At 53.8% G+C, this 21,127-nt stretch overlaps 1 protein-coding gene across 1 annotated transcript; it reads left to right on the top strand.

The window, feature by feature from the left end:
• The first annotated feature begins 287 nt into the window (after nucleotides 1-287).
• On the top strand, nucleotides 288-19,410 carry C2H8orf82 (chromosome 2 C8orf82 homolog). Its single transcript, XM_073329925.1, has 3 exons — nucleotides 288-494; nucleotides 11,394-11,442; nucleotides 17,635-19,410. The coding sequence occupies exons 1-3, from the start codon at nucleotides 369-371 to the stop codon at nucleotides 18,078-18,080; spliced, it is 621 nt and encodes a 206-aa protein (XP_073186026.1). The 5' UTR covers nucleotides 288-368; the 3' UTR covers nucleotides 18,081-19,410.
• Nucleotides 19,411-21,127: the final 1,717 nt, after the last annotated feature.

Here is a 21,127-nt window from a genome sequence, read left to right as displayed (position 1 = left end):
GGGGACAAGGGCGGGGCCAGCCATTACTGGGGAGGTAATGGGGGGGGCAAGGGGGGGCCGGCCAGTGCTGGGGGGGGTTAATTGGGGGGGTAATTGGGGTCAGACCGGCCAGTGCTGGGGGGGGGTTAGTTGGGGGGGGGGGTTAGTCGGGGGGGGACAAGGGCGGGGCCAGCCATTACTGGGGAGGTAATGGGGGGGGCAAGGGCGGGGCCGGCCAGTGCTGGGGGGGGTTAATTGGGGGTTGAGCCGGGGCCGGCCCGGCCCAGGGAGGGAGCCCAGGCCCGGAACGCGAGCGCAGGGCCGGGGAGCGGCTGCGCGGCTGCGCGGCCGGCCCCGCCGCTCCAGGGTAACCGCGGCCGGCCCCGGCCATGAGGCTGCTCCGCGGCGGGCTCCGCTTCCTGCTGCGGCCCGCGGGCCCCGCCGCCTACACGCAGGGCCAGAGCCCCTCGCCCCGCGCCCGGGAGTATTTCTACTACGTCGACCACCAGGGCCAGGTGCGCCCCGGGCCGGGGGAGCCGAGCGGGGGCCCCGGGGCCGGGCGGAGGCCGCGGGGCCCCGGGGCCGGGCGGACCCGGCTCTGCGGAGCCAGCCGACGGCCTGAGGCCGGAGATCCCGGGGAGCCCCCTGCCGTGGGGCCGAGCCTAGCGCTGCCCCGGCGGTGCCTGGCCCCAGGGCGCTGGCCGGGGTTGCTGGGCGCACTGGGCGGGGGGCTGTGGGGAGAGGAGAGGGGCCGGGGGGCCTGGGGAGACGCTGCCGCCTCTCCCCGTGGGCCAGGAGCTGAAAGTGGGGCTCGGGAGCCTCCGCAAGCCCCACTGCGCCAGAGCCTGGCAGCCCCCCCGTTTCTGCCGGGCAGCGTTGCCAGCCCCAAGTGTTCGAAAATCCTGAATCGGGCTCCCCGAAAATCATGCAATGGTGTAAACGGACTAGGTTTGGGGTTCTTTTTATTTGCCTTCTGTTTGTTGAGCCTTCAGGGTGCAGGTTTTGAAGCTATCTCCACGCCAGCCTAGAAACTTACTTTTTTGTTTAAGAATGGTGGCCAAAAAATCGTCCCGTGACTCCAGGAGCTGGGGCTTTAAGGAAAACAGTAATTATCATGTTTCAGAGTAGCAGTCGTGTTAGTCTGTATCCGCAAAAAGAAAAGGAGGACTTGTGGCACCTTAGAGACTAACCCATTTATTTGAGCATGAGCTTTCGTGAGCTACAGCTCACTTTATGCCAAATCATGAGAGTTGGCAGTGGCTAATTTCTAGTCACTAATGGAGCAGTAACAGCATCGACCACCAGGGCCAGGTGGGGTGGCCAGGAAGGATTTGATTTTTTCCTGGTAAATGTTGATTTCGTCAAACATTCAGGAACCCACAAAATATTTCCATCCATCATGACCGACATTTACAGATAGGTAAAGTAAGAGAAATCCTGCTTGAGAACATACCAGGGTTTGATTTAAGGCTATTCACGTTGTATATTTTAACATGTGATGTTGTCAGTTTGTGTTTTAACATTTTACAAAGATTTAAAACTATTTGAATCTCAACATCTACGGGCATTAAGTAATTGTCTGACCTCCACCCCCCCCAACAGTTTCCCACAAAGGTGAAAATTTACATCAATAAAAATTGAAAAAATACTTAAAATCCATAACTTTGCACAACTGTGAAGATGTAAATTGATAAAAATGATAACCGTTTAGTAATGAACATGGATATTATCAGATGAGATGATTAAAAAAAATAAATTCTGTCCAGTCTCATTATGTGGGACAAGGCAGAGCTGGGCACAAAATGAAGTTGCAGTAAGGTGAGATCACTGCTCCCAGCCTCCAGACAGGGAGAGCCCCTGTGTCCTCCTTCCAGCTCTGCCTCGAGGGGAGGGCTTGGCTGCATTGTCTCTAAGAATGGCCTCTTCCCCCCCTTGCCATGCATCTGAGTCGGGTCTCTTGCCTTGACAGACACCGACATAAATACAGGGGAGCAAATTAGAGCTTATTGTGCCTGTCGTGTCATCAGCAGGACCCCCAGATCCTCCGGCCACAGACTGTTGCTGCCAGTGCTTAAAAACTGCCCCTGACGATGTGAGGTTAGCGGTGGAAAGAACCCAGCTTGCTGTCTGGCTCCCAGGTGGGGAGGGAAGGGAGGGAGTTTGCAGGGCTGGCAGGTGTTGGGTCCCTAGGCCCCACTCCCACCCCTCAATCAATTCGTAGGCAGCTATGCTGTCCTCTGGTTCTTGGCCTTCAGGTGGCGACTGCGTCTGGATTGTGTGCAGTGTTTAGCTGTGTTGGTCCCAGGATATCAGAGAGACCGGGGGAGGGGGAGGTAATATGTTTTGTTGGATCAACTTCTGTTGGAGAGAGTTTCAAGCTTCTGTACTGCACAGACCTCTTCAGGTCTGGAGAAGGTGTTCAGAGGGTATGCCTACACTGCAATTAGACACCCATGGCTGGCCTGTGCTGGCTGACTTGGGCTATTTAATTCTGTTTAATTCTGATAGATGTTTGGGCTCGGGCTGCAGGCCTCTGGGACCTTCCCACCTTGCAGGTTCCGAGAGCCCAGGCTCCAGCCCTAGCCCGAACATCTAATGTGCGATTAAAGAGCCCCTTAGCCAGAGCCCCAGGAGACGGGTCAGCGGGGACAGGCCAGCGTGGGTTTTTAATGGCCGTGTAGACATACCCAACGGGTCACGGCTAAATACAAGCTGGACTAGGTTGTTTCACATAAGTAGTTCATGAATATTCTAAGGGACTATTCAAGGTGAAGTGGCCAATTAACACCCTTCCGGTCATAGAACAAAAAAAGGGAGTTATTGGGTTATTGATTGTTGTAAGACGCCATAAATCTGGTGTCTTTATTAAGATCATGATTTTTAGTGTCCAGCAAAGTTATGAATTTAACTCCGAGGCTCGTCTTTTGAAGGTGTTGTGCCGGTTTCCTGCGAAGATGAGAACTGAGAAGTCAGATATAGAACAATTGCTTTGTGGAAAGTCTTCACCCACAGTTTATACGGTGCTTTTGTCTTTTTCCTGTGTGAATTCATTTGAGAGCATAGTTATTGTCTGGTTTCACCCACATAGAATCATAGAATATCAGGGTTGGAAGGGACCTCAGGAGGTCATCTAGTCCAACCCCCTGCTCAAAGCAGGACCAATCCTCAATTAAATCATCCCAGCCAGGGCTTTGTCAAGCCTGACCTTAAAAACTTCTAAGGATAGAGATTCTACCACCTCCCTAGGTAACGCATTCCAGTGTTTCATCACCTTCCTAGTGAAAAAGTTTTTCCTAATATCTGACCTAAACCTCCCCCACTGCAACTTGAGACCTTTACTCCTTGTCCTGTCCTCTTCTACCACTGAGAACAGTCTAGAACCATCCTCTGCAACCACCCAATGCACATCTACAGACTAGGGACCGAATGGCTAGGCAGCAGTTCTGCGGAAAAGGACCTAGGGGTGACAGTGGACGAGAAGCTGGATATGAGTCAGCAGTGTGCCCTTGTTGCCAAGAAGGCCAATGGCATTTTGGGATGTATAAGTAGGGGCATAGCCAGCAGATCGAGGGACATGATCGTTCCCCTCTATTTGACATTGGTGAGGCCTCATCTGGAGTAATGTGTCCAGTTTTGGGCCCCACACTACAAGAAGGATGTGGATAAATTGGAGAGAGTCCAGCGAAGGGCAACAAAAATGATTAGGGGTCTAGAACACATGACTTATGAGGAGAGGCTGAGGGAGCTGGGATTGTTTAGCCTGCAGAAGAGAAGAATGAGGGGGGATTTGATAGCTGCTTTCAACTACCTGAAAGGGGGTTCCAAAGAGGATGGCTCTAGACTGTTCTCAATGGTAGCAGATGACAGAACGAGGAGTAATGGTCTCAGGTTGCAGTGGGGGAGGTTTAGATTGGATATTAGGAAAAACTTTTTCACTAAGAGGGTGGTGAAACCCTGGAATGCGTTACCTAGGGAGGTGGTAGAATCTCCTTCCTTAGAGGTTTTTAAGGTCAGGCTTGACAAAGCCCTAGCTGGGATGATTTAACTGGGAATTGGTCCTGCTTCGAGCAGGGGGTTGGATTAGATGACCTTCAGGGGTCCCTTCCAACCCTGTGATTCTATGATCCCCTGGGGGACTAACATGAAGGGGAAAGGAGTCCAGGAGAGCTGGCTGTATTTCAAGGAATCCCTATTGAGGTTACAGGGACAAACCATCCCAATGAGTCGAAAGAATAGTAAATATGGCAGGCGACCAGCTTGGCTTAACGGTGAAATCCTTGCGGATCTTAAACATAAAAAAGAAGCTTACAAGAAGTGGAAGATTGGACAAATGACCAGGGAAGAGTATAAAAATATTGCTCGGGCATGTAGGAATGATATCAGGAGGGCCAAATCGCACCTGGAGCTGCAGCTAGCAAGAGATGTCAAGAGTAACAAGAAGGGTTTCTTCAGGTATGTTGGCAACAAGAAGAAAGCCAAGGAAAGTGTGGGCCCCTTAATGAATGAGGGAGGCAACCTAGTGACAGAGGATGTGGAAAAAGCTAATGTACTCAATGCTTTCTTTGCTTCTGTCTTCACTAACAAGGTCAGCTCCCAGACTGCTGCACTGGGCATCACAAAATGGGGAAGAGATGGCCAGCCCTCTGTGGAGAAAGAGGTGGTTTGGGACTATTTAGAAAAGCTGGACATGCACAAGTCCATGGGGCCGGACGAGTTGCATCCGAGAGTGCTGAAGGAATTGGCGGCTGTGATTGCAGAGCCATTGGCCATGATCTTTGAAAACTCGTGGCGAACCGGGGAAGTCGCGGATGACTGGAAAAAGGTTAATGTAGTGCCAATCTTTAAAAAAGGGAAGAAGGAGGATCCTGGGAACTACAGGCCAGTCAGCCTCCCCTCAGTCCCCGGAAAAATCATTGAGCAGGTCCTCAAGGAATCAGTCCTGAAGCACTTACACGAGAGGAAAGTGATCAGGAACAGTCAGCATGGATTCACCAAGGGAAGGTCATGCCTGACTAATCTAATCGCCTTCTATGATGAGATAACTGGTTCTGTGGATGAAGGGAAAGCAGTGGATGTATTGTTTCTTGACTTCAGCAAAGCTTTTGACACGGTCTCCCACAGTATTTTTGTCAGAAAGTTAAAGAAGTGTGGGCTGGATGAATGGACTATAAGGTGGCTAGAAAGTTGGCTAGATTGACGGGCTCAACGGGTAGTGATCAATGGCTCCATGTCTAGTTGGCAGCTGGTGTCAAGTGGAGAGCACCAAGGGTCAGTCCTGGGGCCGGTTTTGTTCAATATCTTCATAAATGATCTGGAGGATGGTGTGGATTGCACTCTCAGCAAATTTGCGGATGATACTAAACTAGTACTAGTAGATACGGTGGCAGGTAGGGATAGGATACAGAGGGACCTAGACAAATTGGAGGATTGGGCCAAAAGAAATCTGATGAGGTTCAACAAGGATAAGTGCAGGGTCCTGCACTTAGGACGGAAGAATCCAATGCACCGCTACAGACTAGGGACCGAATGGCTAGGCAGCAGTTCTGCGGAAAAGGACCTGGGGGTGACAGTGGACAAGAAGCTGGATATGAGTCAACAGTGTGCCCTTGTTGCCAAGAAGGCCAATGGCATTTTGGGATGTATACGTAGGGGCATAGCCAGCAGATCGAGGGACATGATCGTTCCCCTCTATTCGACATTGGTGAGGCCTCATCTGGAGAACTGTGTCCAGTTTTGGGCCCCACACTACAAGAAGGATGTGGATAAATTGGAAAACTTCCAGCGGTGGGCAACTAAAATGATTAGGGGTCTGGAACACATGACTTATGAGGAGAGGCTGAGGGAACCGGGATTGTTTAGTCTGTAGAAGAGAAGAATGAGGGGGGATTTGATAGCTGCTTTCAGCTACCTGAGAGGTAGTTCCAAAGAATCATAGAATATCAGGGTTGGAAGGGACTCCTTTCCCCTTCAAGTTAGTCCCCCAGGGGATCCTGGCCATCCGTTCCCTGAGGGAGTCGAAGTCTGCTTTCCTGAAGTCCAGGGTCCGTATCCTGCTGCTTACCTTTCTTCCCTGCGTCAGGATCCTGAACTCAACCAACTCATGGTCACTGCCTCCCAGATTCCCATCCACTTTTGCTTCCCCCACTAATTCTACCCGGTTTGTGAGCAGCAGGTCAAGAAAAGCGCCCCCCCTAGTTGGCTCCCCTAGCACTTGCGCCAGGAAATTGTCCCCTACGCTTTCCAAAAACTTCCTGGATTGTCTATGCACCACTGTATTGCTCTCCCAGCAGATATCAGGGTGATTGAAGTCTCCCATAAGAACAAGAGCCTGCGATCTAGTAGCTTCCGTGAGCTGCCGGAAGAAAGCCTCATCTACCTCATCCCCCTGGTCTGGTGGTCTATAGTAGACTCCCACCACTACATCACCCTTGTTGCTCACACTTCTAAACTTAATCCAGAGACACTCAGGTTTTTCTGCAGTTTTGTACCGGAGCTCTGAGCAGTCATACTGCTCCCTTACATACAGTGCTACTCCCCCACCTTTTCTGCCCTGCCTGTCCTTCCTGAACAGTTTATAACCATCCATGACAGTACTCCAGTCATGCGAGTTATCCCACCAAGTCTCTGTTGTTCCAATCACGTCATAATTCCTTGACATCACCAGGACCTCCAGTTCTCCCTGCTTGTTTCCAAGGCTTTGTGCATTTGTATATAGGCACTTGAGATAACCTGCTGATGGCCTCTCTTTCTCAGTATGAGGCAGGAGCCCTCCCCTCACAGACGTTCCTGCCATAACATAGTTGTTATGGGGGGATTTAATGCACTGGATGAGGTACAGCACATGTGATAGGCATGTGTAGGACCCATGGATCTTGAAAGGTGTGTTATGGGGGCATTGAACGTCATAGCAGAAGAGGTGTCAACAGGTTTTGCATCTGTTCTGGCAGAGTCTGGTGCCACTTTGAGTTGGTGGGTCCTGGTGTATGGGGAGCTTGCTTCTAATGAGAGCTTGATAAGGTTGGGTGTGGGTGTTTGAAGGCCAGAAGAGGGGGTTTGGGAAAGATTTCTTTCCTGTTGGGGTCCCCATCAAGTATGCATTATAACTGTTTAGTGTTACCCTGTATGGATTCCAGTGTGGGGTGGTAGGTGACACTGACGAAGTGGGACTGTTCTTAATGTTTCCTCTGAATAGTGTGGGGGTGCCTCAGTTTCCCCTAGGCAGTTCTTAAGTATCTAGGGGGTGGGGTAAGGGTGTATGATCATTGCAGAGCCCTAGAGGGCAAGTGTGTGCAGGGGTCTGGACACAGAGAATGGCCGACACCCTGTTTCCTGGTAACTGATGGCCTGGGCCCTTCCCCCCTGCAAGGTGAGAGCTAAAGGGTTGGAGAACAAAGGAATCAGGTGACCTCCTGGCCCAGGAAAGGAACAAAGCCCAGAGGAGGAGGGGGCTGGAGGGAGTTTCAGTTTGAGGCTGGCTGGGGACATGGAGTGAAGGGCAGATGTGGTTGTCTGACTCACCACCCCCCAAAATGGACCCAGCTGAGGGGTCCCATTCTCTGCACCTACAAGCTCTGTTTTAGACCATGTTCCTGTCGTTTAATAAACCTTCTGTTTTACTGGCTGGCTGAGAGTCGCGTCTGACTGCGAAGTTGGGGGGCAGGATCATCTGGCTTCCCCAGGAGCCCTGCCTGAGCGGACTTGCTGTGGGAAGCGCACGGAGGGGCAGAGGAGGCTGAATGCTCTGAGGTCAGACCCAGGAAGGTGGAAGCTGTGTGAGCTGTGTGTCCTGAAGACAGGCTGCTCACAGAAAGGCGACTGCCCCAGAGTCCTGCCTGGCTTCATAGGGAGCAGTTCCAGAGCATTGCCCAGGGACTCCATGACCGTGACAACTAGAGATGTGAAGTCAGAGAGTTTCTTTTCTGTATTGAAGCAGGTTCTTTTGAGGCATTTGTGGCCTCTTCCATGACATGATCTACTTCTCTGGTGACGTGTCCTTGTTTAGTGAAGGTAGATTTAAGTATGTTAATGTGTGTATCCTGGACTTTCTCCTCAGAGCATATTCTGTGGTATCTGAGTGCCTGACTGTAGATAACAGATTTATTTCTTGGTGTGTTTGGGGTTGTTACTGGATGTGTGATCTGTGAGTGTTTTGTATGTAGTTGTCTGTAGGGTTCCATTGCTGAAGCTGATCGTGGTGTGCAGGAAGTTGATGCCGGTGCAGGAATGTTCTAAAGAGAGTTTAATGGATGGGTGCTGGTTGTTGAAGTTTTGGTGGAAATCTACAAGGGAGCTTAGGTCATCTGTCCAGATATATCTCAGGTATGTCATTGGTTTCATGGTGCATTTGTCCAGAAATTCCTCCTCAAGGTGCCCATGAAGAAGTTGGCATATTGGGGAGCCATTACCCATTGCTGTTCCCATTGTTGCTGAATGTGAAATTGTTATGGGTGAGGGTGTAATGGATGAGTTTGGAGATGTGTTTGGGGTGGATACCTGAGTGTTGTCCATTGTTTTGTAGATATTTGAGGAAGGCAGCCATGCCGTCATTGTGAGGAATGTTGTTGTATAGGGAGGTGACGTCCGTGGTGGTAAGGATGGTGTTCTGAAGGAGGCAGTTAATGTTGTAAAGTTTCTGGAGGAAGTTGGTTGTGTCCTGGAGCAAGCTGGCCCTTTGTGTGGCGAGTGCGTTGAGGATGGTTTCTATGAGTCCTGATCCTACTTCAGTAAGAGTACGATGGCCAGATATGATGGACCTGCCTGGGCTTCCTTGGGAGGCATGTAGAAGGTCCCTGGGGTGGTCTCATGAGGGGGTGAGGTTGTATAGTTTCTCTTGGAGTTGTTTGGGGAAGGATTTGATGGCATCCTTTAAATTCCTGGTGAATTGTGGTGTGGGGTCTTCTTTGAGTTTCTTATAGTAAGTGGTGTCTGAGAGTGTCAATTGGCCTCGTTGACATAGTCATCATGGTCGAGAACTACAATGGCACCCCCTCCGTCTGCTGGTTTGATTGTTTTCTGGTGGCTAGATTTCAGGACTGTATAGCTGTCCTCTTGATGGTGGAGGGATTGTGGTGGTTGTGATTTGTGTTAAGGATTTCACAGCCAATCAATGTAACGATCAAGTGTGTGGTTTTGTCCACTGTGTGGTGTCGTCAGAGGGTTCTTTTTTCCTATGATTGTCGGTGGGAACACGGTAGTTGTGGGTGGTGTCGTCATTGTTGTGAAAGAATCCTGGGAGGCAGAGGTGGCAAAAGATTTCTTCTAGCTCTCCACATGTTAGTATGGTATCAGGTTCTGTGATGGGGCAGAAGTTCGGTCCCTTGGAGAGGACAGATAATTCACCTCCGGTTAGGGGTTGTCCTGATAAACTGATGACATTGGTGTGTCATGGAGTGCTGTGGAGTCTCCCAGAAGTGGTGGTCTGTGAGTTGTGAAGTTTGTTGTAGTTGGTTCCACTTTTGTTATTGTGTTGGATGGCTGTTGTCAGGTGTTTTTTGTCTGGATTGTGCATGGTTGGCGTAAAGTGACAGTTCCCCAGTTGTGCCACCAGGTGGTGCTAAAACGCTAACAATGCATATTACCATGCCAAAGTCCTCAAATAAGTGACTGTAAGCGCAGCCTGATCCCTGCCATCACCCAAGGGTGGCCCAGCCCCAGGAGGAAGGGGCTGGGGACCGGTGAGGCTGTGTCCGTTCCAGCCTGAAGGATGGAGGCGACGTCGCTCGGTAATGGGTGGGGCGGTAGCTTTGCTGAGGTTGCTGTCTGGTTCAAATGCAGGGTCAGGTTGGTGGGGAGAGGCCCTTGGCTAAGAGGCTATTGCAATACGCTCGCATGGCGCCTCTGACCCTGTCCCCCTCTAGCAGCCGGCTCCAGTGACGAGAGCCGCCTGCTACGGACTCCCAGCTAATGGAGTTACTCTCCTAGGCCAAGCTGTAGCAGCCTGTGCCCGGGTTAGTTACACTGTGTATGAACTGTGGACAAACCCTGGGGAGCAGACTCCTCTCTGCCAGGAGGCAGATGAAATCTGTTCCTTGTTTCGTTTGGGGGAATTCCTGGCTCCTTGGAGCCAACAGCAGCTCCCCTCTGCCGCCACCATGCCCCCTTCTGCTCTCCTCTGATTCATGCAGGTGGCTGCAGCCCTGAGGGAAGGCCTTCCAGCATCCATTAATGCCACCCCTAAAGCAGCCAGGCAAATTGTTGCTGAGCAAACTGCAGTCACTCCCCTTGCTTGCCAGGGGCTGGAGGGCACCATCCATGCAGCATCACTGCCAGGAGCAAAGGGGATCGAGGCTGGGTTTCCCAGGCAGGATAGCGGCATGCTAGCTGTAGGGTCAGCAGGCTGGCCTGCTTTCAAAGCCAAGTGAAACTTATTAATAAGCCCCATGTGAGATCTCAATCCTGGGACGCATCAGACCGATGAAATAGTCTCTTCTGGGCTTGGGAAGTTCCATCTGGCCCTCTTCTAACCCTCCGGGCTGTTTGTGCCTCTCTAATCCATTAGCCTCAATTGATCAATTTTTCTGCATTAACCACCTACTGAATTAATGGTGAATTAGTCATAGCGGGAGAGATTAGGAGTTGTAATTAGTGCTAAAGAAGCATCTGCAGTGCTGAGATGTGTCTGCCTGCTCTGTACATTAATGATCCTGGCGAATTCAGGTTTTGTGGCTGTTTGTGGCTGCTGCAGAATTGCCCCTTTGTGCTGTGGGGAGCAGGGATGGATGGCTTCATTTTCAACGAGGCCGAGTGTCCAGAGGACCCCTGATTTCAGTGGGAGCCGCAGGTGCTCAGCACATCTGAGAATCCGCCCGCTTGTTAGTTCCCACTGGTAGGAACAAGACCCGGGGAGGGGATGGCTGCATGGCCAAAACATCAGAGGCCCTGTTCTCTTCACAACCCCAGAGGACACTGGAAACTCCTTGTGGCTCCAGTGAGTTACTCATTCCCTGCAGCTGGGCAGGGGGGCGCCTGGCTGGACATAGCTTTCAGCAGCACCGTGTTCATGTGTAAACTGGGATGAGAGGAGCAAATAGGAAGCTGGGATCATTGACTGGATGCGGCGACAACATGGAGCAGCTGCTCCAAAGCAGAGTCAATGTCCAGCGCAGGTGCACGTTGGCAAGGGCCAGTCGGTCTCACCTAATTTGTATCATGTTGGGGCCCACTGTAGCCTCATCCTGAGACTGCAGGTCTCTGCCTGCCATTCTCCATCATGATCAAAGGGCAGCCACAGAGCTCCACGGACCATGCTTTGCCCATGCCATAGGGTAGGATAGTTGGGCCATGGACTCCTGGAGCCGCAGACGCAAGGCTCTGAAATGTCTCCCATGGCCTCTGGGGCACGGGCCTCTGGAGGAGCCCTGCTGTGCTGTGGCAGGTTGATCTTCACCGTCCACCTCTCTTGCCTTGTTTTGCAGCTTTTTCTGGACGATGCCAAAGTGAAGAACTTCATCACCTGTTTTAAAGGTAACGCCTTCCCTTCCCCGCACACTGGGCCCCTGTGCCATATGCCCGGTTCTGCTCTCCCTTGTCACCTCTCCAATGAAGGGATGAGTTCTCTTCCCCTGTCTGTGAACTTGGCACTCGCAAGCTAAGCAGGATTGGGCTGGCTCAGCATTTGGATGGGAGACCTGTGAGGAAAATCTCCCCTGCCCCAGGAAGGGGAGAGAGTGAATCAGTAGGGAATTCTCTCTCCTCAGAATTGTCACTCATCCGATGGGACCCTATGGGGTGCTCTCCCCTCTGGGGCGGTGCAGACTCCAGTGAAGCACTCGGGGGCGCTGTGCTGCAGGGAGCAGGAGGGGGGTGTTCTCCCCTCTGAGTCAGCATTGGCCCCACTGCCCTAGCATGGTGCTAGGAGATGCCGTGCTATTCAAATTGCCATTTTTAGCTGAGGCATGAAACTCAGCCCCCTAGGGCCCTGTGCGCTCCCTTTCCCACCGCTCTGGGTCAAGGTCTCTCTCCTGACTCGAGGGAGGCGTGGAGAGGGGCGTGCTGAACCGAGCGGTGCCTCCTGGCTCAGCTCCTTCCCCTAGCTGCCTCTCGGTTGAACAGCTGTGCCGACACCTGGCAGTGCTTGGAATGGGCCAAGCGGCTCCTGAGAGCACTTGGTGAGGAAAGAGGCAGGCATGTGTAGTCAGACAGTGCTGTCCTCCCAGGATCTCTGGCCACCGCTGCCCTCTGCCAGCTGGAAACCATCAGACCCCTTCGTTGGGTGACCATGCTGCCCTCCAGTGGCTGCAGCCCTCCAAGGCCGCTACTGCTGCGCGGGTGTGAATGTGTCCCAGGCTATCACTGGTAAATCTATATTCTGCTGCACTTCCTAGGCATGGAGACAGCCTGGTGCGGTGTGAGGGATCTAACTCAGCTCAGTTCTCCAGCCCCACCGCTGATCACCCGTGGGTCCCACTGCAGAAACCCAGTCTCCCTTGCTGCTCGCAGGAGGGTGTTAGTCTGGGGTCTGCCTGCAGGACTCCTGCACTGACTTCCTCCACACTCGCTGCTGCGATCTGAGCTGTGTCACACACCCCTTTGCAGGGACAGAAGGGGAGCGGCCCGGCTGGGATCGTGAAACTGAGAGCCCCATGGGAACGTTCAGGGCTAAGCCTGGAGATGATTTCTAAAATCCCCTTATTTAGCTCCTCTACAGGATTTTTATCTTCCTCTGGAGCCGCACTCATCCCCTTCTCATGGGCTGGTGTTTAAGAGCTGCGTGTGCGATTGTAATCCTTAATCAGGCTCTGAAAATCACGGCTGGCTGATCACCAGAGACAGATGGACCTGCGTGTTATTAGAGTAACTCAGCTGCAGGCAAATCCCTGCCCCCCTGTACCAGCAGCCTGCTGGGCCTGGGGCAGTGGGTGAGGAGAGAATGTGATTTAAATGGGTTCAATGGGAGGTTGCCTTGATATTAGTTCTCGCCCCTCGTAGCCTGGATGAGCACAGAGGCGTTTGGGTCAGTGAAGCCCGTCACATCACGGTGCCATGTTCCCTCTTAGCAGGTCCCTGTTAATCTGCTACCGCCCCCATAACCCTACCCCCTTGCCAGAGGCTGCAACAACTGACCAGTTAAACCTTAAATGGGGCTTTAAGATCCACCGATGTTTTCACGCAAGCTGAAAAATGGGATTTAGACCCTAAATCCCCTGAGCCGCTTCCTGCCAATGGCCCTGCTTGGCCTGCCACCCCTTAGCAATGTGTCTCACCAGGCTTGTTGCGAGCATGCCAGCGGGGTCTGTCCCTCTCCTGAATGGGCCACCTGACAGCTACCCCTTGCTGTGTTCCCTGGCCATTACATCAGCTTCTTAACAATTAGGGTTTGGGGCGGGGGAAACGAGGAGTCATGAGTCCCAAACCTTGCCCCGCAGAACAGAGCAAACTGCAGCCCCCCACAACTTTAAATATGTCTCTGCGGCTGCAGAGACTACAGGTCCCAGCATGCAATGCTGAATCTTCATCTGGGCTGCCTTCTGCTCAGGTCAAGACGGAGATTGGGGGAGCGAATAGGTCTGTCCCACTGCGACCAAAGCCCAGGGTCTCTTGGCTGCAGGCACAGCTAGGCCTCTTACTACCCGGCATCTGGGACTTCCCTCTAGTCCTGGCACCATCTTTGAGCTCCAGCTCCATTTCGGTCCATCCCAGTTAGTGTTTGCAATTTAGTTTTTCTCCAGCAGCAAATTCCCTGGCAAAGACAGCGCAGTACCTGTTGCACATTTATTTCATTTGCGCAACCAGAGGGATTCCGCTCTTGCCAGTCACAACTTCTGTTCACTTCTCCCCTACCTGTTAAACCTTCTGAGCCTTCTGCCTGTTTCACTCTCTCTACGGCCCGGATTGAAAGAGGCAGTAGAGGGCGAGCGGCTACTGTTGGCTTCCCCTCGCTGTATTTTGGGTGAACAATCAGCCACAATATGTCCACCCCCTTCCTGGCACCGTTCTGGAAGAAAGCTGTGCCATTGCTTGATAAAGGAGGCGAGGAGAAACAAAGGAATAAAAGACACCATTAGCGAACAAAAAAGGATCCACACAGCAGGGTCTAAACTAATAAATACTGGGAAGTAATTTGCTTTTGCCAAATGACTTCTCCCTGAGCTGCAGGTTTTCCATAAGCTCTCAGCAGCTCTAGCTGGCCCAGTAGGTGCAGAGGCAGCATTGCTGCTAAATAGTATTTTAAAGGTGATTTGTGAATTGCCTGATTGCTCTAGGACACAATTCACTTGGCAAACAGGCAGCTGTGACTTCATTATCTTTGTTACATAAAGCTAACCTGAAAACGCATCTCGTGAGCTTTCAGAGGGGTAGCCGTGTTAGTCTGTATCAGCAAAAACAACAACGAGTCCTTGTGGCACCTTAGAGACCAACAACTGTATTTGGGCATAAGCTTTCGTGGGCTAAAACCCACTTCATCAGATGCATGAAGTGGAAAATACAGTAGGGAGGTATAAATACACAGCATATGAAAAGATGGGCATTGCCTTACCAAGGGGGGGGGTGAGTGCTAACGAGCCAATTCAATTAAGGTGGAAGTGGGCTATTCTCAACAGTTGAGAAGAAGGGGTGGAAATCACTTTTGTAGTGCTAACGAGGCCCATGTAAACAAGGTGGCCCATTTCAAACAGTTGACAAGAAGGTGTGAGTCTCAGCAGGGGGAAATTAGTTTTTGTAGTGACCCACAAGATGCCTCAACAACTCCTTGTTTTTTCTCGTGAGCTTGTGCCCCTTGAAAGATCCGTGAGCGACAAAGCTGGCCAGCGCTGGCATCGGGCTTCATTATGGGAACAGCCTGGCAGCTGTGTGGGTGGTGGGGTGTGTAATGGGCAAATGTTCCCTGGCCAAACTCAGCTGCTTCCCTATGACCAGCTAGAGTCCTCCGCCAAAGGAGAGTCCCCCAGCCTGCCAGTGTGACTTGCTGTCACCCCTCCTTTGTGCACACACTTCCCTGAGCTACAGTCGGAGCTTGGTTGTGCTGGTGTAGATCTCTGGAGTGACTCTAGATGTCTGGGGTGGAAGTTGAGATGGGAATCTGGCTGGAGTTCTTGGGAAGCATTGTAGTCAGCACGTAGGTTTCAGCAAGTGACTTCTACCTCTGTGGAAAACAGGGTGATTGCATCTCATCCTAGGATTCAGGCATCCTGTTAGGTTTCCTTTAGCCCATTCCCCAGGGACCAGTGCAAGATCAGTCCCTGTCCATTCACCAGCACTTTGCCCAGTCCCAAACTCCTTCCTTTGGGCAACTGCTCCACGGTTCAACAGGCCTTGCTGTGAGGAAGCTCTTTTGTTCGGCACGTCAGGGAGGAGGGTCTGGTGGCTAAGGCATGCGGCTCTGTCACTGGACAAGTCCCTTAGTCTCTCTGTGTGTCAGTCCCCCATTGGTAAAATGGAGGTAACTGCACTTCCCTACCTGACGGGGGCAGGAGGCGAGGGTACATAAATGGCTGTTTGTAAGGCACTCTCATGACTGGCCTTTGTCCCAGTAGTACTGAAGAACCTAGACAGATCAGTGTCAACCCCTTGCTTTTAGCTGTTGTAATTCTCTGAGTTTCATTGCTCTGCCCCAGCCAAAGCCCTCTCTGCACACACACAACTGAAGTCCTGTAATGTCGGTCAGTGTCCTTGCCCCTGTTGGTTAACTGAGCCAGAGAGCCATTAAGAGACTTTTCCCAAGGTCACGCAGCATCTCAGTGGCAGAGCTGGGCATAGACCTCTATAGTCCTCTCTCCTCCCCTCTGTGCGTCACTTGCCTTTTTAGATTGTAAATTCCTTGAGGAAGTGACTGTCTTCATGTATCATATGTTCAGCCCCAAACCCAACTTGAGTCCAGTCCAGGCCTCTGGCTGCTATTGTAATACATTCCCTAAATAACGATTGGATCATACGTCTTCTCTTATACCCCTGGGACCACCCTCGAGAACTCTTCTCTCTCACGCTTTTAATATATTTCCAACCCCACATGCACTGACCGATGGGGCTTCCCGTTTTCAAATAATCATTTGTGTCGGTTTTCAAGAATATGTGAGATCTTGGCAATAGATTTAAAAGCAAATGAGAGAGAGACTGTGACAAATGGAGCAGGGCTCTGCCGGGAGGGCTACGCTGGTGCCCTCTCGTCTGGTAATGAATGCGTGGCTCATTTTCTGTGGCGCTCACCATGTGCAAGGCGCTTTCCAAAGACAAAAGGGCCCCACCCCAAAGAACCTCCATTGGAGAAGACGTGAGCTGAGGGGCACAACATGCGAGGGATGTGATCAGGGTGGCCTTGGTCACTCAAGTTAACACTGGGGGTTTTTCGTGAGCTGGCTAGGTTCTCCCCAGGCAGCCCCAGCCTTCCCATAAGCAGCCAGTTAGTTTCTGTAGGCCCAAAGACTGGCATGCAGAGGGGACATGGCCCTGCAGAGGAGCTCGGGAAGGATGTTCCATGCAAAGGCAGTGGGACAGGAGGACAGACAAAGGTCCTCTGGAAGGAATGGCTAAATGGGCCCTTGAGACCTGGAGAAGTGGGTAGGGTGACTAGAAGGCAAGTGTGAAAAATCAGGACCCTGTTTTGGAGGGGCGGGGCGGCATAGTTGCATATAAAAGACAAAGCCCCTAGCATCGGGAAGTCGGGTCACCCTAAGAGGGGAGAAGAAGGGGAGACGGGGTGGGGAGGGGCTGAGGAGGAGACAACGCTGAAAGCCAGAGCCAAGGAGTTTGGATTTCATATGGTGAAGAAAGGGGAGCCATCAGAGGGATTCAGGGAGGGGGGTGAAAGAAGGAAATGGAGGAGCAAAGAACAGGGTCTCCTGTCCCTCTCTCTTTCCTGCTTCCTGGCCACAGAGCAAAGCCATGAAACTAGCCAGATCTTGTGTGTTTCACTTTCCTGCTTTGCCCACTTAGGGGGATAAGTGGGAGTCTGGCAAGAGAGGAGCTGTCAGTGCTAGGCTGGCCTCTGTAGTGCTCTGGTGCAACTTGAGAGTGCCCCCAGGAGGTTCAAGCCACCCGGGGAAAGAGGTCTGACGGGGCCCCCTTGGTTCTAAAGATCATGCCGACTATGCAAGGCTGGAAGCAGAGTGTCCAGAGAGCTGTAGGTGGCCAGTAACAGAAAGGGCTGATTCCTTAGCCCCATACAGCCCAGAGCAGCCTGTCAGAAGACACCTGGAGATGCGCGGCGTGCAGTCAGCAGAGAGATGAATGCGGGGGCCTTTTAGAGACCGGAATTAATCAGGAGTGATATTTCCAGCCTCCTGATTAGCCTGGCAGAGCTCTGGAGGTGGAAGGGACCAGGTGCAGCTTTGCTCATTTCCAAGGGAGACATTGTTTAAAGGCCTGTACCTGCATTGGAATAACAGGCAATGGGGAGGAGGCTGCTCCCTGAATCAGAACAGGGCATCTCCAAGAGCAGATCAGTCAACAGGCCCATGCGAGGCCTGGGGGCCTCCGTCCTCCTCAGCGTGCGCTTTGAGTTGGGTTTGGCGTGAGTTGCAGCCCAGAGTGAGTCCCGTGCCGAGGTTCCCGAGCCCCCTCAGGGAACGTGCCTTTCGCTGGCCTGGCATATGGGGCTTCTAATGAAGGTGCTCGCTGCCGGGGGGAGGCGTGTTGGGTAAAACAGGCTTCAGCATTGCAGTGCACATCGATCTAGTTCACCGGCCTCTGAACCCCCCGTGGTTTCTCTCTGCTTCCCAGATAAGAAGTTCCTCGCCTTCTTCTTCAAACAACTGCAGCTGAACCGGAGTGGGCGCTACCAGGACGCCTTCCCCTACCTCTCCCCCTGCGGCCGAGAGCACAACTTCGTGCGCTGCGACGACCGCCCCATCGTCTTCACCCACCTGCTGCGGGGCCAGGCGGGCGAGGAGCTGCTCTCCTACTGCGGTGGCGGAGACAGGCTGGCGGTCGGCTTCGAGCCGGAGAAACTAGTGATGCTCCCTGAGAACGGGCGTGTCTACCACCCGGCCCCGCAGAAAGCTGGCGGCGTGGGGCTGGTGAAATCAGCCCTGGCCTTCGAGCTGAGCCCCTGCTTTGAGTACAGCCAGGGCGCCGGCGGGCCCCCCACCCACTTCCGCTGGCAGGGCAAGCGCCGCACCCTCACCAACGAGCTGGTACAACTGATCCGCTCGGGCAGCAGTGTCTGAGCCAGGGCGTCGCCAGTGAGGCTGACTGGCCCAGAGCTTGGCCCTCGGCAGCTATGCTGGGTGCATCCCAACAGCCGGAGGAGAACACCTCCCTGGCGCTCACTGGAGCAGGTCGCACCCAGCCCCCTCTCTGCAGCCCACCCCTGGCTGCCCCGCCATACGTAGGCCACCTTGGGCCAAGCAGCCCCGGGGCTGGCTGCTTGCAGGGCCTCCATGGGCCTCTTCTCCAACTGGGGTGTGGGTGCCCTCAAACCCCAGGGGCTGCATGTAAGGCTCTAGATTGGGCTGGGCGGCCCTGACCTCCGACAGCCACCTCTTAGTGGGAGCAGAAGCTCTTGTCCCCTCTGGTCCAAGCAGCTGGCCAAGCCGAAGATGAACGGAGCCCCTGGTTTGCCATTGCGTGGGGAGCTGGGCTGGGATTCTGTCCCTGGAGAGCAGCGGGGGGTGGGGCAGACCCAGAATCCATGATTCCCTCACCTGTGGCCCTACAAACTCCACAGCCCAGGGCCCCTCTCCTCCCTCAGCCCCTCTCCTCTCTCACCACCTCCCCATTTTAAGGATCTGCGAATTCAGTGTGGGCCCGGGGCCTACTGCATTGCTTGTTGCTCAGTGTGTCTGCCCTTCCTCAGCACAGAAAGCGGTGAGCGCTGTGGGGAAAGAGCCCGCTGATTGACTCGCCCCCCCCCACCTCCCCACACACACACCACGCCAAGAACAGATCTGCCCTGTCCCTCCTGCCTGTCCATAGCAGGAGAGGCTGCTGGGAGTGGAAGGAGAGAATTGGCAAGATTAGCCTCCGTGCCCCCAGCCAGCTGCCCGCGCCCCATTGCCCTGCTCGGCGGCTTCTTGCCATGCTGAGCCGTGGTGCTTTGTGCTGGTACAGATCCCTGCCTAGGCAGGCTCCTCTGAGCTCCTGGGTGGCTGAGTGGGACGGCTCGTGGGAGCCTAGCAGTGCTCGCAGCAAGGCTCCGGCGTGTTTATCTCTGGCACACTCTGAACCGGGAGGGCTGGGATTAGTCAGGGGAACCAGGAGCTTAAATTGCCGTAATAACAGTGTTTAAAAAACTCTGCTGTTTCATAATTGCGCTCTGCAGATAACCTGACCCACCCAGCTCCCCCGGCTGCAGCTTGCTACTGGGGAGACACAGGGGCAGTGGGGAGGACTCACCCCATGGCCTGGGACCTCTAGAAACCTGGTTCCAGTTCTGACTCAGTTTCCAGCCAGCAGCTATTCTCAGTCAGCCGCAGTCACAGTTTGCCATCTCTGCTCCCAAGAGGCTCGGGAATGGGGGCCGGGGGGATGAGGACTTAGGGGCACCTGCAGAGCAGTGGGGCTGAGTGCGGGGCTGGATTGGGGGGGGTTGGGGGCGTCTGCAGAGCAGTGGGGCTGAGTGTGGGGCTGGAATAGGAGGGGGACTATGGGTCAGGACTGGTCTGCTGAAGGAATCTTTACCGGCCCAGCAATGTCAGTTTGGAGTGTGAAAACCCCACCCTCCGAGCCGCCGGAGCCCTGCTAGCAAAAGCCCCAGGCTAGGCACGGCCAAACCAGCCAAAAAGCCCCTTTGCCGAGGTCTGTTCCGTGAGGGGAGCCGGGTTAAGCTAGACTGACAGAAGCACTCCCACGAGGGGGGGTTGCCTGCAGAGATCATCTGCTCTGGCAAACCCCTCCTGGTGTGGACTAGACCCCCTGAGCTGCAGCTGCCGGGCTGCACTGGACCGGGATGAGGGGCGGGGGTGGAGGGGCGGCAGGGCAGGACGGAGGTGCCTGCGTGATGGAGAATCTTTAGCCAGTGCTGCCCAGAGCCCCAGGCCACTCAGTGAGAAGGGAAGGGTCTCCCCTGGGAAGGCGTTAACCTGCCCACTGGGGATCAGCACCCCAAGCCCACTAGCCCCCTGAGGTAACTACCAAGCTTCACTCGACCCCAGGGCCTGCGGATCCCCCTCCCCGCCTCAGAGTGCCAGGCTGCAGACTTGGGCCTCCCCTTGGGGCTGACGGTGACTGCGATGCCCCTTGCCACCCTCTGCTGGCTTCCACCCCAGCCCCAAGTACTGCCCGTAAACAAGAGACCGTTCTTATCTGGCTGGCCCCGTTGACTGGAGGGCTCGATGCGCTGCCCTGAGGGCCGCTAACCCAGCCGCTAAATAAATGCTGGGTCGATCCCACCCAGATGCCTTTTAATGGGCCCAATCCTGCCATCCTTCAAGCTGGCAAAACTCCCATCAGCCTCTGGGCTTTTGTTGATCTCTGGCCCAGGGCGTTTCCTGTTTGGGGGCTAAGGATCCCAGCCCGCTGCCCACGCGCCACTCAGACCACAGATCCTGGCTGCCTTATGGGTGTGATCGACACCAGCAGGCCGAGGTCTCATGCCGGCCCGCCCCGGGGGTTGAATCTACCCTCTGCTGCCCCAGCACAGAGCACGGTCGGGTTCCTTGCCAAAAGCCATCAACGCGCAAGGTCGCTGAGCTGCTCAAACCTCCTCTTAAAAGGCTTTTTTCCCAGGGACTTAATGCTCCCTGACAGCTTTTGAGCGGGACCCTAACCTTAGCCAGGATGCACTGCCCCTGGCATCTGTTAGCAGCAGCTGGCCCAGAAAGACTCTCTCACAATCCTTAGAGCCTATTTTTAGACAGCCTGAAGGTTTTCGGGTTCTGTTACTGCTTGGCGGCAGCAAGGGGTCAGAGGGGCATTGCCCGGAGTTAGCATGAATGGGGTGGGAAGGACCAGCAACCGCAGTCTGGGATCCGTGAGCACAAGGGGCTTTTGCTCCTTTCCATGGGATTGCTTAAGCTGACCCCTTGGCTGCCGGCTCGCCGGGGGAGTCAGGCTGCCGGGTTCTCTGCCGAGTAAACGTCACGAGTTGCCTCACCTGGAATTTTCAAGTGTCTGCTGATTGTAGGTGCCTCCTTTTTTGGTATCCAGGTTGAGGCCCCCTCCAGCCTGCTACTTTAGAGGGGCTGAGCCCCCCCCCAGCTCAGTGGATGAGGTGGGTGTTCAGCACCTTTAAAAATGCCTCATGCTGGGTATCCAGAACCAGAGGGCCCTTGTG

This window comes from Lepidochelys kempii, chromosome 2, assembly GCF_965140265.1.
Source record: "Lepidochelys kempii isolate rLepKem1 chromosome 2, rLepKem1.hap2, whole genome shotgun sequence".
Classification (NCBI taxonomy): domain Eukaryota; kingdom Metazoa; phylum Chordata; order Testudines; family Cheloniidae; genus Lepidochelys; species Lepidochelys kempii.
Note: the sequence above shows the minus strand (reverse complement) of the source record. Positions and strands in the feature narration are given on the sequence as shown.